The sequence below is a fragment of the Homalodisca vitripennis genome, chromosome 4, assembly GCF_021130785.1.
Source record: "Homalodisca vitripennis isolate AUS2020 chromosome 4, UT_GWSS_2.1, whole genome shotgun sequence".
In the NCBI taxonomy this organism is placed as follows: Eukaryota; Metazoa; Arthropoda; class Insecta; order Hemiptera; family Cicadellidae; genus Homalodisca; species Homalodisca vitripennis.
Genome location: NC_060210.1, coordinates 704,326 through 727,659, shown reverse-complemented (window position 1 = coordinate 727,659; position 23,334 = coordinate 704,326). Strand labels below are relative to the sequence as shown.

At 33.7% G+C, this 23,334-nt stretch overlaps 1 protein-coding gene across 1 annotated transcript in view; it reads right to left on the bottom strand.

Annotated features, from left to right (window-relative positions):
- LOC124358881 (dedicator of cytokinesis protein 1-like) overlaps positions 1-23,334 on the bottom strand; it is a 49,808-nt gene that overhangs the window by 5,071 nt on the left and 21,403 nt on the right. The window contains 10 exon segments of the mRNA XM_046811116.1: positions 1,493-1,661; positions 2,344-2,478; positions 3,278-3,436; positions 11,881-12,087; positions 14,650-14,776; positions 17,943-18,193; positions 20,067-20,300; positions 20,469-20,592; positions 22,303-22,448; positions 22,586-22,682. Of these exon segments, the coding sequence (XP_046667072.1) occupies positions 1,493-1,661; positions 2,344-2,478; positions 3,278-3,436; positions 11,881-12,087; positions 14,650-14,776; positions 17,943-18,193; positions 20,067-20,300; positions 20,469-20,592; positions 22,303-22,448; positions 22,586-22,682 (1,649 nt within the window).

Below are 23,334 nucleotides of genomic sequence, written 5' to 3'. Positions count from 1 at the left end.
GGCTTCAACTAATAACAAATTAGGATACTTATAAAAAGAGTCGCTTCAGGATTTCATTGATTTTCCTAGTCTCTTCATTAATACACGACCGCTCTACCAGGTCATATCGATTAGGCAGGGCCACTAAAACTACATTACTTGTGTACAATTTTGCCATTTCAAGATCTTTTGTACGTACTAAGAGATTCACAACTTCAGATTCGTTTTTAGCAACATCATTTGCTACGCATATACAGTAAGAACAAGAACATCTTCATTCACACCATTTTATTTTTAAAGTTTAGAATGTTCAGAATTTTTCATTCTTTCCTCCAGGTTTGACATAAATGAGCCTCAAATGAGTTTTGATTATTAGTATTCCAAGCAATATCCCTTCCATGACTATCTGAACATAGTCGCCATTTCTTTTTGGTAACAATGTTTTGTTCTTTAACTTGAATATTCTCAATATCAATATTCTGGGATTCTTCTTCTTCATCATCATCCATGTCAGAGAACAAAACTTTATAGTAATTGTAGGTAACAACTGCACTTAGTGGCTTTTTAAGCGTTTTGCTGTTAGAAGAATTTGAGATGTTAAGAAGAAGAAAAGAGTTGTTAGAAGATTCAAAGATGACAACAGTTGAGTGATGAGTGACCTGGCAGACCTATAACGGCCAGAGATCATTCAAACATTGCAATAATCTATGAAAACATCAATTGACTGTACAGGAGCTGAAAGAAGATCTTGGCACCTAAAAATTTGCAGTTTATTAAATTTTATAAGAAAATGAACCATGTTTCTAGATTTCTAGTCGTTACAGGCTTAGAATCGCTCCCTCTAGAACCACCTACACCACTATTTTGTCTCATTACATAACCCATACACTCGACATTGAAAGCTTTATATATCACAGATATTATCCCTGAAACAGAATAGCCAAGTTTCTGTAACCTCTTTGCTCAAGACTTCGTTCATAGTGACATGTGACGTTCGCCCATGCAATAACATACAAGTAGAGTGCTGTTTCTCACTCACCGGACAGACCACAGTGAATTCCTGTGTTCCCTGTCCAGCCCCGTAACCGATCTGAGACAGTCGTTCATGTGATAATCGGCCATCAAAAGGAGGTTGGATGCTTTTCTGGCCAGATCTTGTAAATAATATAAATCTAAGCGGTGTTAAATAATCATCTAAAGTTATTCGTAATTTAGTCACAAATGTAGGAACCTAATACAGGAAATAAATAATTAGTATTATGAACTTTAAACTCATTGTTATAGAAATATATGACATTTTAACATAAACATCAAGCCTTCTTGTACACGCCTTTAATTATGTGACAAACTTTGCAATGTTGATTATAATGAAACAAGTAAGAACAGCGTGCTGGGGGTTGATCCAGAAATACTGGTGATTTTCATAGTTTTTATATTTTTATTTTTGTATAATGTGAATTTGGAACAGATTTACCAACCATTATCCTCCTAATAAGATATAAAAAAGACTTACCATTCTGAGTGAGTTTGGTGGAACAGACATTCGTGTGTATTGTAAAGGAGTCCTTGTTGGTGAGGATCAGACCGCCATGAGAGGGTTTAGAACCTTCAATGAGCTCACTGCGTTTGGAAGGGAGGTTCAGGTATCCGACATCATTGGCATCGAATTTCTTGTGGTCAACCTTCAACATAATTTTGTTTCCTTTAAATGTGCACCCTCCAAGTAGATGTATATTTGAAGATGTTCATCAGGGAAATCAGAAATGTACTGTCTCACAACAATTAAATACATTATTGAAATGAGAGCCCAAAAACAAAGCTATAAAACCAACATAATAAACCATACCCATCATATATCACTAATATTGTAGCTCCCAAACACTTTCACTGCACTGCACAATAGCCTAGATTGATGTAGGTTTACAAATTACAACATATCACAGATAAAAGCATGAAATTACTAACAAAACGCTACATACCGATTTAAAACAATCCATAATAAACTCATTTAAGTTATTAACACTAGCTCATGAAATAAATAACTTTTGTGAATAAATCTACCAAAACAGACACCTACTTTATAAAGGCTAGATGAAGACGATCGTTTTGGCAAGTTTATCGTGTCACTATGACATCACTGTTGCCAAAATAGCAAAACAAATTTTACCAGTGAAATCAGCAATTCTTTCTGTTTGAAATGGTATAGAATAGTAGTAATACTATACTTATGTAGTTCATGAACTGTCAAAAAATATTCCATTTAAAAGGTGTAACCAATTAGTGGTTGTTGACAGTACAAAATAATAAAAAAAAGCACAACAACACATTTGATTGATAATATCCTTATATTAATCGCACACTCACTTTATACACAAGTAAATCATGTTGTGTGTCACGCAGTGTGGTACCGTCCTCTTGCATGAGTCTCACATAGCTCAGAGCAAAGGGCTTCTCATTTTTATCTTTTGTTTCATTTGAGGACCTGAAAACAAGCAAAAGCTAAGGGCAAATTGTAAACTAAAGATAAACCTATTCTAAAACTGTTTGAGTCTAATCTTAAAAATAATACTTGCGTCTTGAATATAATTTTGTTTCATTCATCATTATTTAAGAACAATTCCCTATCACTTCTTTGTTTGAAAGTTTGTTATCAAAAATGGATGGTTTTCTTTCAAGCAGAATTTCCATACACTTCTACACCCTGCCAATCCATCTATTGGGAAGAGAGACAAAAGGCAGGAGTCACGAACAACAGAACAGTTGAAGACTTTAATGTACTGCCCCTAGTTGAACAGAGGGGTTCTGAGATTAAATATGTCAATTATAATGTAAAAGAAGTAAAAATATTAAAAAGGTATGTCAATTAAATAAAATCGCACAATACCACTTTGACTTTCCTACAGAATTTACTCTCATTATCAAAGAAGTTAACCCTCTCTGCTCACTGGTTAGCAACTGAGACCAAACAGAATAATACACCAGTAGATCCTCCAAAAAATACTCTCCTGGATCATAAAGGATATGCTGGCAACCTGAAACCAGCATCAGTGTTGAGACTTAGATCCCATGGAGTACTTTGGGAATAAATAAGAATCCGCCAGAAGATGATTCTCTATTGTCTGGAGTCCAAGTTCTTGCCTTATTTAATTTGAAAGGCTATTATTAAAGGCTATATTAAAGATATATATTTGTTATTGTTGTATGCTACAAAAACAAAACACTAGTTAATAAATAAGTACATTTTACTTTACTTTCAAAAATAAAATACAATATTATTTCCACTAAGAGGCTATCTTACCTGTGTTTTAAAAGTAAATCGGAGATGACAGCCCTTAAAGTCTTCGATTGGGACAGCTATCTTGAACGTCTCACTCCACCTTGGCTTGTCCTCATGGTAGTAGATGACAGACCTGTACTCGTTCTGAGACTGCACTCCTCCTCCCAGCATGATCACACCCTGTCATAAATATTGGGTTCAATGTTTATTTTGGTGATTGATGAGGCAGCAGATAACCTTCTAGCTACCGACCAACAGTCCGAGTGATTTATAATTAGCTTAAAACATTAATTTAAAATAGTATTTCATCCATTCTCAATTCAAAACATTAATCTAAAATAGTATTTCATCCATTCTAAAGTCAAAACATTAATCTAAAATAGTATTCCATCCAATCTTAATTCAAAGCATTAATCTAAAATAGTATTTCACCCATTCTTAATTCAAAACATTAATCTAAAATAGTATTTTATCCATTCTAAAGTCAAAACATTAATCTAAAATAGTATTTCATCCATTCTCAATTCAAGGAGTACTGATGTTGAAAAATTGGATTCAGACCTGCCATGACAGTTGTAACTACATTAACGTCATTTGTTTAAGTAAGCTTTAAATCAAATTAAGTCAGATCTGGTCAAAGAAGACAATTTTAAATCTATTTACTTTATTTAGTAATTTATTATAACAAACTATATCTAAGTTTTCCTGTACAAACATCGTCAAAAAATTGTTTACAAAGTTAAAATTTCCAAAAAATGTTGGCCTTGCTGTGTAGAGCCATCTTAGTCAACAGATGTTAAACAGTAACTGCCAATGATACACATCCACCTGTACAAGTGAGTTGAAAGGGGCGGAGCTTTATCAGAATTGGCTGAAGCTTATCCGACCAACAACCAATATAACTAACAGTGACCGATGCCTTTTTTATTACAGGCTGCCAGCATAACTAACGATTGGTTTCAGCAAGTTTAAAATATTTAACTTTAATGCTCGTTACCTTTGGTATTGAAAGTCTGTTTACTACTTTGACTGCCTTACAGAATTCACTTTCATTATCAAAAAAATCAACCCAGTCTGCCCACTGGTTACCAGCTGATACCAAACGATACACAGGATGTCAGACACCAGTAGATCCTCCAAAAATCGAATTTCAACTAAAAGAAGATCAAATACTAAATGAGAGAACGAAACTGCCTAACCACGTAATGGAACTGTTAAAGCTATGCATTTAAAGTATTTTGAACCAGAGGGTAAAATTTACTATCATTGCAATTTTGGGAATGGCAATGGTATCTATTCTATCATTCATTTTTGCCAGTGCCTTTATTGTTCAAACCAAAGATCTGGTGGAGATACGTAGATGACACTTTCATTGTCTACCCTCATGAGACACTGAACTTAATGAACTTTTGTCCCACATAAACAGCATTTCTGCCTCCATTCGCCTTACCATGGACTTAGAAATCCAAAACAAATTCCCGTTTCTGGATGTGTGTGTAGTAAGAGATAGGGACGCCCTTATGACAACAGTTTATTATAAGAAAACACACATCGGCCAATATCTAAATTTTCAAACGAACCATCAAAAATCTGTCAAAGAAGGAGTCTCATTCTCTTTGTGTGACAGAGCAAAGAGCTTATGCTTGAACAAAGATGGTTTAAAAGAAGAAATCAAAAACGTTGAAACAGATCTTATAAAAAATGGATACCCTCAGTCAGTCATAAATAATTGCAACAGAAACAATAGAAAAAACAATAGAAGATGAAAACAAAGAAAAATGTACATACATGTCAATCCTTTGTGTGCCGGAATTATCTGAGAAAATTAGAAGAGTAGGCAGAAAAAAAAATATTAGTAATGGTTTCAGAACACAAAACACTCTTAGACAATCTCATAAAAATCAAACTAAAAATGGCACACAGGACTCAGAAAACTGTTTAAAGTATAACATGTTCTTGTAATAAGGATATATAAGAAAATAGAAAGACTACTTAATGTGAGAACATTAAAGAAAATACGAAAAAAAAGAGCTAGTGGAAGCCTACAAATGCTCAACATTGCTGGTCTGGAAATCATCACATGACATGGGATGAAGCCAACATAATTCACCCTGAGGATAATTTCTTTAAACAAAACTTATTGATACTTCATACATAAAATTAGAAGATTAACCATTAATCTTTGGATGTGGTTATGCCCCTTCGGGTACTAATATTAAAAAAAGACAAAACTAGAAATGAACATGAAGATTTTAATAATCAAATACTCATCCAAAAAAATTAATACACACACTATGACAAGTTCTATGACCAAAACATAGGATCGAATGCAACTGTCTTTACCCTTCCCCCTCTGCAACCATCACATTCCTGTTTTATTGTTTCAGATGCTACGCAGCACTACCACAGGAAATTCAGACATTGATTTTTCTTGTTAGTGTTCCACTTTTAAGTGTGATGGTGTAACATGTGTTTGTGTTCTTGACTTTTCATGTTCATGACTAGCATTCTGTGCAGTGACAACGCCTGGGTTCATTTCTTTCTGTCTGGACTCCAAGCAGAACTGGTTTTGGTTGTTTCATCTGTTTTTGTTAACATTTTCTTTTTTTATTAGCGGCAGTCTATTGCCACATGTTGTAGCTTTTGTACATGAATATGCATGTCTTCTCACCTGATGAAGAGGATAGATTCTCCTCGAAATGCAGTGTTACACATTTTGTAACATATAAAAATGACAAATGTAGGAATCTTAACTGTCAGGGTTAAAATTTAAACTCATTAATAGTGGTTTACAAAATTACACAACAAATATGATGAAGGTCCAAAATATGACCAATGCCAAGCTCTTTGAACTGTCCGATTAAGAATAAAAGTTAAGATAGTAATTTAATAACTTTTCTCATATAAATCAAAATTATAAACTCAAAAACAGTACACTTGTAACTATCTTGAATAAATATTTGGTTTTTTCAGATCAAAATTTTCCAGTTATAAATTTTAAAATTGCAGTTTGAATAATTAGTGTCAAATAATAGTACCATAACTAACTGTTTTATTTTTAAATTACATAAAAACTGGAAGTAATTGTTTATACACTTTTTGCTTTATATGTCTAAACACAGAAATAAACAAGGTAAATTTTAATGTAACTCCCATTATTGAAGATCTACTGATTAACCCTTTCGATCCCAGCCATTTTTTTAAAAATATCTACCAAAAATCCCCACTATTCACTGTAAGGGATCTACTAAAAATCCCAGCACTATTTTGCCCGTTTTGCAGAACTTTGCAAAAAAATTATTTTTAAACTTATTTTTCAACCGATTATAATGATTTCTTTTTCTTTTTATTCAGCATGAAATATACTACATTATAGTGAGTGTAAAAAAACATGCATTCATGCAATAAATTATACATTATAGAACAAATTAGCTTACCTGAAAAAAAAATTCCGAGAAACTTTGGACTTTGTTGTCAAAAGAGGTACACACACAAATTTTTTTAGCACGTATATTGTCATTGCACATTAAAGTACACATAAACATAAACATACACAACAAATTTTTGTCAATTTTATTCCAACAAATAAAAAAAATACAGGTTTTTTTTATTATTATCACGTTTTTTCAGAAATTGTACTTTTTTCTCAGTATTACAAGAAAAGGCTTAACTAAATGTATAGGCCTAACATTAAATAAAAAATGGACTGAGATAAAATAAATTCAATGTAAAGAATTGATTTACAGATATATAGTTATTGGAGAAACATTCTAAATATATATTACAAAAAACAAAAAAACATTACTTATTTTATTTAGCATTTGTGGCGCGCCGGATAGCATTTTGGATGCAAGCCTTTTCTTGCAATTTCGACAAATAAAAGTGGATTTCCTTCTTTTCCCCCCCTTACTAGTGCTTGCTGCACTACACTCACAGCAGTTCTTTTCTTTTCTATTTGGTAATTTTATAAAAAATTCATTAACAGGTTGAGGAGCATCACCAGCACCACATTCTCTGTCCCGAGTTGCTTTCATTCCCAGGTCTACTCTCCTTCACATCAAACCACTCACTGCTCAGCTGATTAATTAGAGACACAGTAAAAATGTAATCTAGACATAGGGTTGGTTGTATTCTCTTTATACAGGATGTATGCATTCAACACCATACGCCCAATTATATTAAAAGTAATTTTTTTCCAAAATTTTTAAAGTTTTTCTGTCCACTGAGGTACTGGTGGAGCATCTGATCATTGCTGTCAACCCCTCCCATATAGTCATTATAGGCCCTTATAATTGTTGGTTTATTTGTAATGTAAACCTTGTTTCCCCTTTTTTTAGATCTTTGTCCATTAGATGCCTTTTGAATTGGTTGACAGCAAGAGCACAGGTTTCTTGTTGATTTTTCTTTGCCTGTAGCCTAACATCAGCATGTAGTTCTTTCTTTTGTACTTTCTCTCACCCACATTGTACTTACTCAATATGTTGGGAGGGATGCCCTTTCTATTTCTACGAAGGGTTCCTGTTAAAAATGTCAATTTTGAATACAAATCTTTAGCCAAATTCAAGGAAGTAAAAAGTTGTCCACAAATAAATGGTAGCCTTTGTTCAAATAACCTGGTTCTAAAAGTTTCATGACCACTGTGTAGCCTAGACCTGTTGTTCTGTTCCTTTGCCCTTCAGGTCCTTTGGCACCTTGATATACAAAGAAGTTCAGGCAATAATGACTCAGAGCATCGCATAACACCCAGAGCTTAACGCCAAACCTATGGTGTTTCTTTGGCATGTATTGCATTAAAGGATTGTGGCATTTTGTTGCGATTATGCTTTCGTCAATAGACAGGTTTTCCCCTGGAGTGTAGTAAAATTTAGAAATGTTGTTCATGTGGTCAATGAGTGGTTGGACTCTCGGGCACATGGGTCGTAACCCGGTTCCTTGGGTTTGGGCAAGTTTGTTGTATCTACCAAATGAAAGAAAGATAATATTTCCTGGAATCGGTTTTCTGGTAAACATTCTTACTATACCCATGAGCAGTGCTGAGCTTCACATTTCCACCAATAGCTAGGAATTGATGGCTTCTTATTTAGTCCCATGTTTAGAAGTACGGTTACGAAGGCTTTCATTTCTGCAACTGTAACACGCTGCCATATACGATGGCTTTCATCTGGTCCTTTTAGTAGGTTTAGAGCCGATATAGTCTTCTCAGCATACATGTTTGTGTACTTGACAAGTCTTTCCCACAAACTTATAGTAAAGAAAAGCCTAAAGTAAGCTACAGCAGGAGAGTTGCAAGGTGGACAATGTTTTACACCTGGCGATTCCTGAAATGAAAACCTATGTGGATATTCCAAATCATTGTCTTCATTGACATCAACCCCAGTCTTCCTCATCATCCCCCAATATCAGTATCACTTCCACTATTAGGTACAGGTTGGTCTAGGTACAGGAGGCCTAGGTACATGTCTAAACCCCAGATGGCCTGTTTGTTGGATTGGTTACAGATGAGTTTTCATTATCATCTGTATCACTAGATGACAAAAAGCTGTCCTACATTAGCCCTACTTGTGGATGGTGTATTTACATCAAGTACCGGTTCATAAGTAGGGTCGTCATCTGTGTCATCAATATATGAACTGCTCTCACTACCTGAATCAGCTTCTGATGAATCCTCACCAAAAACTGTCCTCTTCTACAATACGCCGAACTGTATTGTCACTAAGTGGCGACCCTTGCACGCTTCATTTTACAAACATAATGCAAAAAATAACCAACTACTATTATGCAATAAAGTCCGAACAACAACGCCAAACTCACTCCACAACAAACTGCGACAATAAACTGCGTAGTCATTCACAGCTGGCCGGCACAGAGAAATGAGTTGCAACGCCACGTTGATTATACGTCGTATAGTGCTAGTAATGTACTGTATAAAGTTCAGTTCACAACTTTATTGGAAAGATTGATTCTTTATGATCATTTTGATATATCGTAAGTGAACAGTTTAGTTACGTTTTGTATTTTATAACAAATATTCTGTAAACGTCCGTATAAGCGGACGCTGGGATTTTATGCAGATACCGCGGACGTCCGTATAATCGGACGCTGGGACTTTATGCAGATACTTTTGACGTCCGTATATACGGACGTTGGGATCAAAAGGGTTAAATTATGGTTAACATTCAAACTCAGGTATCTAAACTTTTTGATCTGAGAATAATACAAAATGCGAATGAATATTTTGCTAAAAACAATATATTTATAGTGCAATATATTAAAATTGAGGGAATCCAGTAATGAGAGCTCATTATGTACAGAAATTCATGAGTGTGTTGTCTAGAGTAAAAATAAAGATATCAAGTTCACTGTAGCTATAGTAACAAATTCAAAATATTTTATTTCTACTCTTTCCTAGTAAAAATTTAATTTTAAAGGTAGTACCCATTGTTGTCCGGATCCTAGCAATGGCATTAAATTAAGTTAAAAGTGAATTTGTACCACTTCCCACTCTAAATCTAATGTATTGAAATGAAATTTCAGTAAGAAACGTAAATTAACATGATGAATGAAAGGAAACCGGTGAAAGCGGCCAAACTCGTGATGGAGGCCATCCAACATCTCAGGACTGAACGAGGATTCACACCCAGGGAAATTATCAAGTTTATTTCCGCCAATCACGGAGTCAATGAGAAAATGATAAAATGCATCTACACTGCCCTGGAGCGAGGGACAGAATACGGCATCCTCAAATCGAGAAGAGGACGATACGCCTTGAAGATAGCACCGACCATCCCAAATATCGATATAAAGAGGAAACGAGAAGACGACGATGACCTTGACTTGAGAGCAGCTTACTGTGGGAGGAGTCGGAGAAAGAGAAGCAGAAGTAGTCACAGAGGGCGGAGACATCGTTCACGATGTGGGAGTAGAAGTAGGAGCCGAAGGAGGAGTCGTTCTCACAGACACGGCCGTCGCCACCGAAGCAGGTGTGGACCCAGGCGGAGGCACAGCAGTCGTCACAGGCGACACAGGGGACACGGTAGGCGACGCCATAGGAGCGGTCGCCGTTCCAGGCGGCACAGCCGCAGGAGGAGCAGGTCCCGTAGGCGCCGTGCCAAGTGCAGGTGCTGATTAAATTAAATTATCCGTATGATGCCCGTCCTCAGTGTAATTTTGTCTTGTGTTTTAATAAAAATGTCTAATCATGAAATAAAAATGTTAATTTTTAATTTAACCTTATAACTAGAAATGGTGAAACTCTACTAGCAAGGCAATTTGGCTTCTTAAAAGACATAATTCAAAAATTCATAAATAGTTTTTATACATATTTTTTTCATAACACAATAGTGTAAAAATGAGTTTTAGTTTCTTGTTTACCCTATTATGTTGCATACTGCTATTCATACAAAAATGCACGTTCATGTCCTATTATGATAACTCTGTAACCATCCACACTTATGTGTAGAACAAAGAATAGTTCATACTGAAGTAAAATTAAAACTTAAGTTACAAGAATATTACTAGTTACAATCATAATATTACAGTTGAACCTCGCTTAGACGAATGTCAAGGGCAACTAAAAAAATTAGTTTTATCAAAGTATTCTTAATAAAGAAGTTCGTTTTATCAAGGTTTAATACTGCCATTATTCGTCTTGTAGAGGTTTCTTCTCGCTCTGAGGGAACCTCTATAAAACAAAGATTTTTGAGGCCTACCTTTGTAATACGAATCATTGTGAACGTCAATGAAGCTATTTTTCAATGTAGGCCTAGGTCAAAATACACCCACAATTTTTAAAATACAGTATTTATTATGTATTAAATCAGTTGTATATGATTTTAGAAACTTGTACATAACAGATAAATATTTCAAAAAAAAGGAAAAATTGCAATCCAGTATTGCAAAAGTAGTCAATTTTTTATTGTTTATCTGCATGATTGGTTAACACACCCAGAGTGGAATCTAACTCGACGATGGCTTTGACTACACTTTCATTTAAACAATTTTTCTTCTGGAAAAAATCTTTGACACATCAATAGCTTCTCTTCCCTATTTTGTTGACAGTTCAATGTCAATCACTCTCCAACCATGCATCCTCCCCATCATCTTCAGCTGCTTCATCTTCTTCAGGATTTGAGGGCTGAACAGAAGCCACAATATCTTCATCCGTTAGACATCATCATCATCATCATCATCTACTGGTACATTATCATCAGTCAACAAATTCTTTAAACTCCATTTCTTGGACCCCCAGTATGTTGCTAACTTTGCTCCAGTTTTTGAGCTAGACTTATTTCTGTGTCTTTGGGTGCTTTTTTAAAACAGAAACAGTTTTCTCAGTCACCTTACTCCAGGCTTTGCTTAACATCCAGATGATGCGTTATCTTAAAAGATGATTACCAACCCTACGAAGGAGTTGTTGCGAGTCTGAATAACAATGGATCGCCAATAAAAAAGATATACAAACCTGCATTAATCTAGCTACAGTATTCATATAGCCTAGTCTAGGTCTAAATGGTTAAACATACCTAGGCACACTTTTGTCTCACATTATATATAAACATTATTCAACGCTGGTTTTCGTCAGTTCGGGTATACCGATCTGTACCAAATAAACTGGTATACTGTACCTGTAGAGCTTGCCCCTTCTCGCTGCAGACTCGCACGGTAACCTCAACATTCTTGTCCGTAGACTTGCTCCCCTTGGAGAACTCCCCATTCACCAAGGTCAGGTAAAGGTCGTTCCTTACGTTGTCAGGCAGGATCACTTCCGGGAACCCCATCTTGCGTGCTGTAGCTACCTGTCCTAGCACAAGGTGTGGGTTCTCCTCCCGCACCTACACCACACATCAGACTGTACTCATGCAGCAATTTATCAGCTAATTAGTTATCTGGAACTAGTCAATCCAAACCGTCCCTACTCAGATAATGCAACAGATTTTTGGGTGGCAAAATTATTTCTTTAATTTAAATTCACAGACCCTTAATATAACTCCCCTGACAACAGGAACAGTAGAACAAATTTTTTTTGTCTCTTCACAAGGAATTTAAGGCATTTGGAGTAGGAAATTTAGGTCAACTTTGTTATCAGAACCAAATAAAAGTGGCTGAAGATTTAAAATGTCGTTTTTACACAGTACGGTACTTGATTTTTAGCTTCAAGGGATGGTGTGAATTTTATCCATAATTTAAAAAAATTTTACTTTTATAATTGAATATAATTTAAGAACATTACATTTTTTATTAAGGAAAACAGATATTTGTATAATAAAAAACATGGCATGCCCTCCAGTTTACCTTTCATGTACATGCTGCAAAAAGTTCAAATCCTTATCTTCAACAATTTTTGTTTGGGCATCAATTCTGCTTTAAATTCTAGTACACCTCATTGAATAATCCAAATTTGTTTCTATTTTTCTTGTTTTGTTTGTCTCTGTCTTCAGAAATGGTATCTTAAAGGGCTGTGACAAAAATGTTCTTTTAAGATTAAAAAAAATTATTTCAACCTAAAATCAATTGCACCACTATAAATGAATAAAAAACTGGTACTTTGGGATTATACCGACCACACCCAGACATGAATCGTTATTTGACATTTTGCTTCTACTGATTACTAGATTAGCGTAGAACAATATTTCGTCAATATAAAACAGGAATTGTCTTATCGCAAACCCCTCCCCATCCTCAGACAGAGGTCAAAGTCGAGCGGTCTAGTAGATAACGTGATTGCAGAGTCTCGCCGCCCATTCAGCTGGTGCGTCGCTTTGTAATACTTCCATGTTTTACCTCTACATTTCTCCAAACACAAAATTCAACAAAAACAAACAAAAACTATACTCTTTATTGAAAAAAACATAAAACTTGTTTTTATTCTTGATCACACTCCGCCACCCAAAATGCAAGTTCCTCCGCCATCCCTTCGAAGCCCGTGCTGATGTCAACGAAAGAAAAACATGCCTCAAGATAGTACATATCAATAAAATATCACATTCTAGAGGGGCTGATCAGAAATATAAATTGAATTGTAATGGAAAGGCAATTATGTACCGTGCAAAAAACGTAAATAAAATTAAAAACCAGTTTTGTGTTTTTTTCAATAAAGAGTTTAGTTTTTGTTTTGTAATGTTTGTTTTTGTTGAATTTTTGTGTTTAGAGAAATGTAGGGGTAAAACAAGGAAGTACAACAAAGCGACGCACCAACTGAACGGGCGGCGAGACTCTGCAATCACGTTATCTACTAGACCGCTCGACTTTGACCTCTGTCTGAGGATGGGGAGGGGTTTGCGATAAGACAATTCCTGTTTTATATTGACGAAATATTGTTCTACGCTAATCTAGTAATCAGTAGAAGCAAAATGTCAAATAACGATTCATGTCTGGGTGTGGTCGGTATAATCCCAAAGTACCGTAATACCTCCCTCACTTTCACTTTTGGGATCGTCAGATGATTCCGAATCTGAACTGACAAAAATATCACTCATATCGTCAACATAACCTTATTGACTGAAATAACTTTTCAGATTAAACAAAACAATGAAGAGATCAGCTGTTGAAGTTGGGATCAAATCAGCTGACGAAAAAAGGTGAAGTTGACAAACTTCTACAACACAATGTAAAACTGCAAAATCACCACCATAGTTATAAAGTTTACTACGTTTTTACATCCAACAACTATCCAGCTTGCGTATATCGCAAATTTACCGCATTTGAATAATTTATAAAGCCAGTATAAAGGATTTACCAAACGTCCGACATTTCGGACGTCCGAGGTTTTGGCCTAAACAGCAAACGTCCGAAATGTCGGACATCTGAGGTTTTGGCCAAAACAACGATGTCCGATATTTCGGCCGTCGGAGTGCAAAGAATTAAGTTTTAGCATCAATTCAAAAACACCTCCACTAGACTATTAATTTGCAAATCAAAGGAGCTTAGTAAAATTATGTTAACTTTACTGTTGAATAATGTTATAAAAAAAAACTACTAAAACCATTTTTGGATCTTAATTATTAATATTAAATTTATTGACAATAATAGTAACAATAACAGAAATTAACGCACTAAAAAATCAATTTAATTCAGTAGAAGGCTATCAGTTTCAAGTCTCAACAATGGCTTTCAGGCCTTAATGAAACTTTTTTGACTAATTTCAGTCTAAAATATTTATTTCATCATAATGATAAAATTGTTTAGTTAATTAAATCACTGAGATAATTATGTACCATTACAATTAACATTCCTTGATATACATTTCAACCAATTTAAAACTCATGATTGTATTTAACAGTTTTTAATTACTGATTGTAGTTTGTTAAAAACCAAAATCCACCAAAACACAAACCCCAACAACCTACAACAATCATGTTTGATTAATCATTAGTTCTAATACAAAGGAGACTTACCTGTTTGATATCGCCATGCAGCATTTTGAAACTGCAATAGAGACCTTGTCCTTTGTGATCTCTTTGGGTTAACTCTTTGTTTGCCAATATTCTTTTCAGCGTTCCTTCCAAATTGTCTTTTTCACACCTGCCAACACAAATAGTTTAATTGGCAAATGAAATTTGGCATTTTTCAAATTATCATTATATATTTGCACATAAGAATGAATAATCATCGTTGTTCGTCTAAGAAACAGGATGCAAAATTGGTTTCCCAACACACATTAGGCCCATCAACAAAATTTTGAACAATATTATTCACTGAAAGGTATTTGCAAAGTAGACAAAGATGTAAACAAAATTTACTAAGAAAATTTACAACAGGCACATTAGTTAATATTAAAATTTAAAGTACCCTTTGGTCTGCATTAAAAATGATTCGATAAATTGTATCCATTATGTATTAATTTGTTTTCCAAATTCTATTAATTTATCTTTCTCTGTTCATGATATTTCTCTTAGCTGTTAAATCAAATGTTCAAAAATTGTTGTTTATTTATTTAAGTAAATTTCTATTTATTTATGTTAATTTTGTTTTTCTGATGTACTATTTTATTATTTTCTGTTAATCCTTTTTGAGAACAGCAAATGCCAAAATATTAAAGGAAATTTATATCAAGAAGTTTACTTAATGTTTGTATTTGAGCATTTATGCATTTATAGAACCGAATTGAATACATATATATATATATATATATATATATATATATATATATATATATATATATTCACAGAAACACGTTTTTCTCTTCAACAAATAAACCACGGTATAATGGTTCAAAACATTTATAAATTTTCGTGTAGTACACTTCTTCAGATAAATATAAATTATACAAATATTTTAAAAAATTATAGAAAAAGAAGGTAAGAAATCAACAAACATTACAAATAAGTACAATAGATCAGCAGCTGATGGTCCATAACATGTGTGATTAAGTAGACAAAAAATAAATTTATCTTAAATTAAGATCCCTTGGATGTCTTGTCTGCAGTACCAACTGGTGTGCAGTTTCACTTTTTTTCAATTTCAATCTATTAAGGTTTTCGTTTGAATTTTCAGGGATCTTATTTATACCTTTGATGGTATAACAATTTTCTAAATGGTTAAAGGTTTTTCTACGTCGCTATGAACAATGTCAAAATCAATGGTCAGTAAAGGATTCGATGTTTGGCCGACATACTGTTTTTCACAGACGTTACAATCAAATTGATAAATAAGGTTTTTAGTGTCACAGCTGATGATAGTTCCTTTGATAGGATATACATGATTGGTTATATTACTTTTGAAATTTTTACTTGTAGACATGATCTTACAGGTTCCATAATAAGGTTTTTGGCAAGGTTTACAACCAAAGGATTGTGATTCCTTATTTACCTTTTTTTATAGGACCAGTACAGACCAACATCTGTTTAATGTTGGTTGCCTTTTTGAATACAACTCTTGGATTTTGAAAATATTGAGATATATATATATATATTTTACATTCATTAAATTTGTATAAATGGCAATAGCCGAATTTAATTTATTTAAACAAACATTGAATCGCAAAAAGTACTTGCTCCGCCGGGACTCGAACCCGGATCTCTACGAACAAATTTTTGCGATTCAATGTTTGTTTAAATAAATTATATATATATATATATATATATATATATATATATATATATATATATATATATATTTATATATATATATATATATAATATATATATATATATATATATATATATATATATATATATATATATATATATATATATATATATTAATATATAAAATTATATATTAAATATATATATATAATATAAATATATTATAATAAATATATATATAATATTATATATATATATATATATAATATATATATATATCTCAATATAAATATATATATATCTCAATATAAATATATATATATATATATATATACACACACACGAGGTCTGTCCAAAAAGTATCCGACCGTCAACCAGTAGGCAGCCGTGGCTTAACGGACCGGCTCGAACCGGTTATTGGAGAGGAGGGGCGAGCCTACTCCTTCCCATATTAGGCATTGAATACGATCCGGTCACTCAGTGAGTCACAGCGCTCTGTTCCGTACAGTACTGCTGTGTGTGTGTGTCGCATTTCAATATGACTGAATGTGTTGAGCAGCGCATTTGCAGTAAATTTGGCCAAAAACTTGGCCATTCAGCATCACAGACGATTACTATGATACGGAAAGTTTATGGTGACGTGTCTATGGGCAATACACAAATAAAAGAGTGGTTTAGACGGTTAAAAAATGGCCGCATATCAGTGAAGAGTGATGACCGATCTGGCAGGCCTTCAACAGCCAGAAACGCTGAAAATGTTGAACGTGTTAGTGCAGCAATTAATGAAAACCGTCGATTGACTGTCCAAGAGCTGGAAGAAGATTTAGGAATACCAAAATCGTCAGCCTGTAACATTTTACACGAAAATTTAAAAATAAACTGTGTTTCAGCAAAATTTGTTCCTCACACTTGAAATCGCACAGGACAATCTGGATTTGATAAAAAGTGACCCAGGGCTATTTAAAAAGTTATTACTAGTGATGAGTCATGGGTTTATGGCTACGACCCTGAAACAAAGGCTCAATCTTCACAGTGGAAAACTTGCAAAGAGCAACGGCCGAAAAAAGCAAGACAAAGTCAAAGCAATGTCAAGACAATGCTGACAGTTTTTTTTGACCAGGACGGCGTTGTTCATCACGAATATGCTCCAAGAGGCCAGACAGTGAATAAGGAGTATTATCTTGAGGTCCTAAGGCGGCTACGAGATGCAGTGCGAAGGAAACGACCTGAACTGTGGAGAAGCCGTGACTGGATCCTGCACCACGACAACGTGCCAGCTCATTCCTCAAATCTTATTCAGCGTTTTTTGTTCAAACATGACATCAACCAACTACGACAGCCTCCCTACAGTCCTGACATAGCTCCTTGTGACATCTGGCTATTTCCAAAATTAAAAAGAAAGGAAAAAGATTTGATGATGTTGAACAAATAAAACAAAATGTGACGAAGGACCTGTTAGCCATTCCGCAAAATGAATTTAAGGAGTGTTTCCGGAAGTGGGAGGAGCGTTGGAGTAAGGAAGGGGCTTGTGGAGGGGAGTACTTTGAAGGGGACCAGATTGCCGTTGCCGCTGAGTAACATCAGTTCATGCCAGACGTCAAGTTTGAATACTTTTTGGACACACCTCGATTTATATATACATAAAGTATGGCATGACTCACGGTAGAAACGGCAAGAAGTGATGTTTGTCCTCGTCCGTCTCCATCTTGCCGGCGACAAAGAGAGTGATGTCCATGGCTGCCACACCATATGGCCGCCTCAACACTTCTATCACCGGAGGTGGCTTGGAGACACTCTGGCGGGAGTGTTTCTTGTTGTCTTTGTCCGGTTCTTTCACTTCCATACCTCCTAGCCTCACCACGTAACACACCAGGTACACCCTCTCCCGACCCAGATCCCGAGAACCTAAGTCCTACAACATGACACTTGCTATCAAATAAATAGAAACGAATATTTTAGACTTAAACTTGATAAAATGCAATGGAAATTGTTTGGAAAGCTTTCTTAAATTTAAAATAAATTACTATTCTTTAACCATGAAAGCTTTACTTTGTATCATGGATAGGACTAACTTTCACCAGATACAGCTTTCTACTAATTTTAGATACACTTTATAATTTAGAAAAGAATTAAAGGTCTATGTTAGAATACCTAACTAAGATTAAGTTTACTTATTTTTGTGCTAACATGTTTAAATTTAAATGACAAATCATTTTCAACTAGTTAAAGGCTTCTTAAATGTTTTAATTCCTATATATGATAAACAACAAGCACCCAAATAAATTAAAAGCTACAGTATGTGATAATACAGTACTTTAATAATTATCTATATATGTAGACCCAGGCAGATTAATTTATAATATAATGGAATTTTGTGACTGTAGAATATACAGCAAACTATTTTTAATATTTTGGAAATAAATTCATTAGATTCTATAAAATATTTTGATCAAATCATGAAGAAATATCATTAAAAAACCAATGTAACAGAACTAAAGTTGGCTTGAAGTTCATATATTACCATACATAATGCTTATGTTTGTGCATTGTCAACACATCTGCTACCTCTATAACGCCAACAGCTGTTATACAGTAAAAAAAGACATGTGAATTTCCTTAGTAATCACACTTGTATAAAAATTTATCCTCTATTCCTAACATTTTCTATCATGAGGTTTGAAGTTTCTTTTTCAAACATTCGAAATTTACAACCTATATTATACATAAAAATACATATTTATTTTTCAGTTAAAGAGAGCATATATACTGGAATCCCATTTAATACTCTGTCCAATTAAAATGGTAGAAGATGTGGCATAGTAAATAAAAAATTATACCTATTTCCCTGAAACTCTTCTTATCTTTTTAAAATAGCCTTGTGTTTTTAAGATATATTTAGTATTTTTTAGTATTCGCACTTTGACTTTTTGCAATGTTTTACTTAAAAATGTATAACTCTTTTTATAAATCATGATATTTGATTCATTTGGTCTTATTCTTTACCTCAAATTGTCTTTTAACAAAAATGGTTGCCCTACATCAAATTATATTTCTCTTTTTCTTCATGTTTTATTTTATTTATTTATTAGCTTGGAGTTATAAAAAGTATATATGTTGATTATTGATTGAAGTATACCTAATAGATAAATATAATTGTAAATACACCATGAAAGTAATCTGGATTACTAAGTAGATTATAGCCTTCTTTTAGTAAAATAAATAAACAATAATATACAAGACTTTAAAATTATAATGTATAAAAATATTTTACTACAAAAAACATAGAAGAAATCACAAAACTATATGTTTTTCATGGAAGGAAATTAATTTATTAGCCACTGGTATGTAGTTACGCTAATTTAACAAAATAATACTGTTACAGCAAAATTACTAGGTAACAATGAAATATTCTTCGTTTAAAGTTTGTTATTGACGAAGGGAGGTTTGAAAGGATAACAGGATTTCGGACTTTTGCCATTGTTATTTATACGTTACAAAAGGTATAGCACCTTTAATGGTGTTACAAATTGAATATTGTTGCAAAGCACTTCCGCCAGAAACACACAGTGATATAAGGATTAAGTCATTAATGTAATGTATATTAAAATCACCAAAAGGATAAGGTAAACTGATGTCTTTAAAAATAGAAAAATTAGTAACATAAAATTGTTCTTTGCAATTGTTACACTAAATCTAATTTTAAATGAATAAAAAATTAAATCACGATTAGGTATAGTAAACATTTAATTTCCAGAGAACCATTAACAGAGGACACTATGACTAACCGTAAACAGAACACGTAAGTTGTGCATCTGGTCTATCTCACGAGCCAGTCCCTCTCGACTCCATCGTACCACGTAGCTCTCGGTAAATGCTCGATTCTCCTTGCCATCGTAAAGTGTCATGAGGAGCTCAGCGTCATCAGCCATTTTGCACACAAAGTTGCGCATGGACACAAACAGCGTGTGCGTCAGTTGTTGGCTTAACGGTCGTGGAACCTTCTTGTTCATCGGCTCCGACTACAAAATAATACGTGGTTTTATGCAATTCTGTAGAATATTACCAACATTGAATAAATTGATTAAAAATATAATTTTTAAAACACCTCTTGTGTTTAATTTAGTTGTTATTGTACTAGTTTTCTTTTTTTATAACCATTGAAAATTAATAAAGATACAGGTACTTACGTTAGCTTTTCGTATTCTCTCTGATGCCTTCTCATGATGCTTATATAACTGTATGGTGGAAGTTTGCTCAGGATTCAGTATGTTTCCATGTTCATCTCTGACCACCATGTCTAGCCCCAGTAATCTGCAAACATACAGAACTGTTAATGACCAAAGTGAGTTTAGCGACTTAGGAGCCAAGATATTTACATGCATAGACATATGAGATTTCTTGCTGATTATAAATTCAATTTATAGATTAATATAAATCTAACTGTTGACTCTTTGTCAGACTGTATCTTGCAGGAGATTCTAAAGACTGTGTATTGAAAGGCATTGTAATTGAATTTTTATATATTAACAAATAAATGACCATTTATTTAATATTCATCACTATACAACTCTAAACTTTGTGACAGGTCGTCTAGCACATGGTCTTCCCCACCATACTTTTACTTCCTGCATTCTTTCTCTAGGAAGTAAAGAAGAAGTCTTTCTCTACTCATTCCCATATCTCTCACCTCTTTCGCAACAAACTCTCACATCTCCAATCAGTATTTTGACCTCCATTTTTGACTTCTAACCTGTGTGCCTTATTGTAATATTTTTCTCAGGTTGCTATTCAAATTATATAACACTATAAAACTGTATATAAAGATATTTTTTATCAATTAACAATATCACGGTTTTGCCACAGAAAATATTAACAAAAGCTTGCTCAATATCAATATAATCTGTTTTAACATGAATTTATGGAACTCTCCTTTCTATAAAATCAGAATTTGTTCTCAATCATCACTGACGTTGTGAATACTATATGACTAGTGTTATGTTAAAGGAATCAGTTAGTTATACTTTATCATGTCTGGGTCAGATTCCAGTTCCTCAATCTAAAACCTTGGTACTTGTACCAGTTCTAATAATAAGTATAAGAAGCGCTATAAAATAAGGTTTCTGAAACCGTATAGAGCAGCAGTAAATATTAGTTATTGTATTTCACAAAGTTGATATCATATCCTGCTACAATTTTACTATAAAAATTGTGAAAAATCGTGCGATTGAGGTGTGCAAGCACCTACGGTCATACCATAAGTAAGAGTGGGTTTGATTGTGAAATAATCCATTTATCAGACAAAAAGTTTTTTTAAAACATTCATTAAAACACCAATCTTTGTTTTTTCCCTTTGGAAAAAACAAAGATCTGTATCATCTGTAAACATCTGTATCTTTATACAGATGTTTAAAATGAACATCCTATATTAAATTGACTATGTTTAATTAATATGCGAGATTGCACCAATTTGACGCAATTTTAAAAAGTCTGGAGTATCATTAGGATTAACAATATCAACAGCTTGGGAACTTGTCTTATCTCTTCTCATACATTTCATCACAAGATCTTCACATTTGTTAGTCTTTTCCTCACTTTGTTTTCAAAATAATTATAACTGTGTTGCCTCCTGAACCCAATTCAGCAATATTACTTTATAGAAACATTTAAATTTGTAAATGCAACACTCACTTGTAATATATTCAATTTATATTTCGCATGTTGTTTTTTTATTAGATATATTTTCTTTTGGGGTACAAAAAAATGTTTAATTTATACACGGTAATGCACACACACGACCTCCCACATAGTCAAAATTGTATGGCAAATTTCACAGTATTTGTAATATTTTTTTATTAAAACAGTTTTATTTACTGATAATTTTTAATTGTATTATCTGAGACACAGTTATTCAAACTAATCACATGATTTTTTTGAAAAGTTTTCTTATTAGCAATGCTGAGTTAACTTACATGTTAATTTACTTAGGAATGAAACTATAATATAGTTGAAGGAAACACTTACTTGTTACCCATATCGATTTTTGCGGTGACAAGTATTTTGACCTGTTTCAACTCGTCGACAGGCAACGTACCAGACAGGATCTGACTTCTATTCTTCATCAACTCGTACATGCTATGCTCAATCTTCTTGAAGTTCTCATTGTGTGTCTGAAACGATGGGAATTTAATTTTATCAACAGATACAGTATACAATATTATTATTACACCATACCATAAAGTAATCACGTACACTTCATATTGAATCATCTGACTCAGACACGAGAACATGGTATGTTACAACTTACAATATAGAGGTGTTTCCAGATGGTACCCCATTCACGGAGAACAGACGTCAGCTCTTGTACGATGTGTGGTTGCTTCAACACTGTCACCTCCGTCGGCCTGTACAGTAAAAGTGAACAATATTATCCGATTACTCAATCATAAGTCATTTGAATCGTCATACAAAATTTATATATGTTGCAATAAATAGTCAATCTATTACATTCTAAATATAAGAATGTAAGTGCTGAGCCCTAACTGTGCATTGTAACTAATCTTATAATATTCTTTAATAAGCCTTATTGCAGGCTATACATTTTTTTTACCGTTTTTAAACACTGCCATTTTATGACCTTTGCAGTGCTAGAAATGAAATAAATAAAAACGTTAATACTGTATATAAGAAATTGCTTACATTGTATCCGTATTATAAAATTGCAATGTGAAAATGTTAAATTTTCACTGAACGACGATAATCCTCAAAACTACAAAACAGTTACATCAGGAAAATATTAAAAAACAATGACGACTTATGGTTCGAAAACAGATAATTACATGCTAAAATATCAGCTGGATTAACGACACTTGATGAGAGGTTGTGCTAGTGGGAGGTTAGGAAGTGAGGAGTAAATGACTGATGGTGAGGCGTCGTTGTCATGCGAGGTGTTCTCTCGGATTGCAGCCACACTTCCTCCATACTGATTTGGCTGCGACCCACTACAGCCCGCCGGCCTTGCCAGTGAAGCTCATCATCTTTATATCACAGGACACC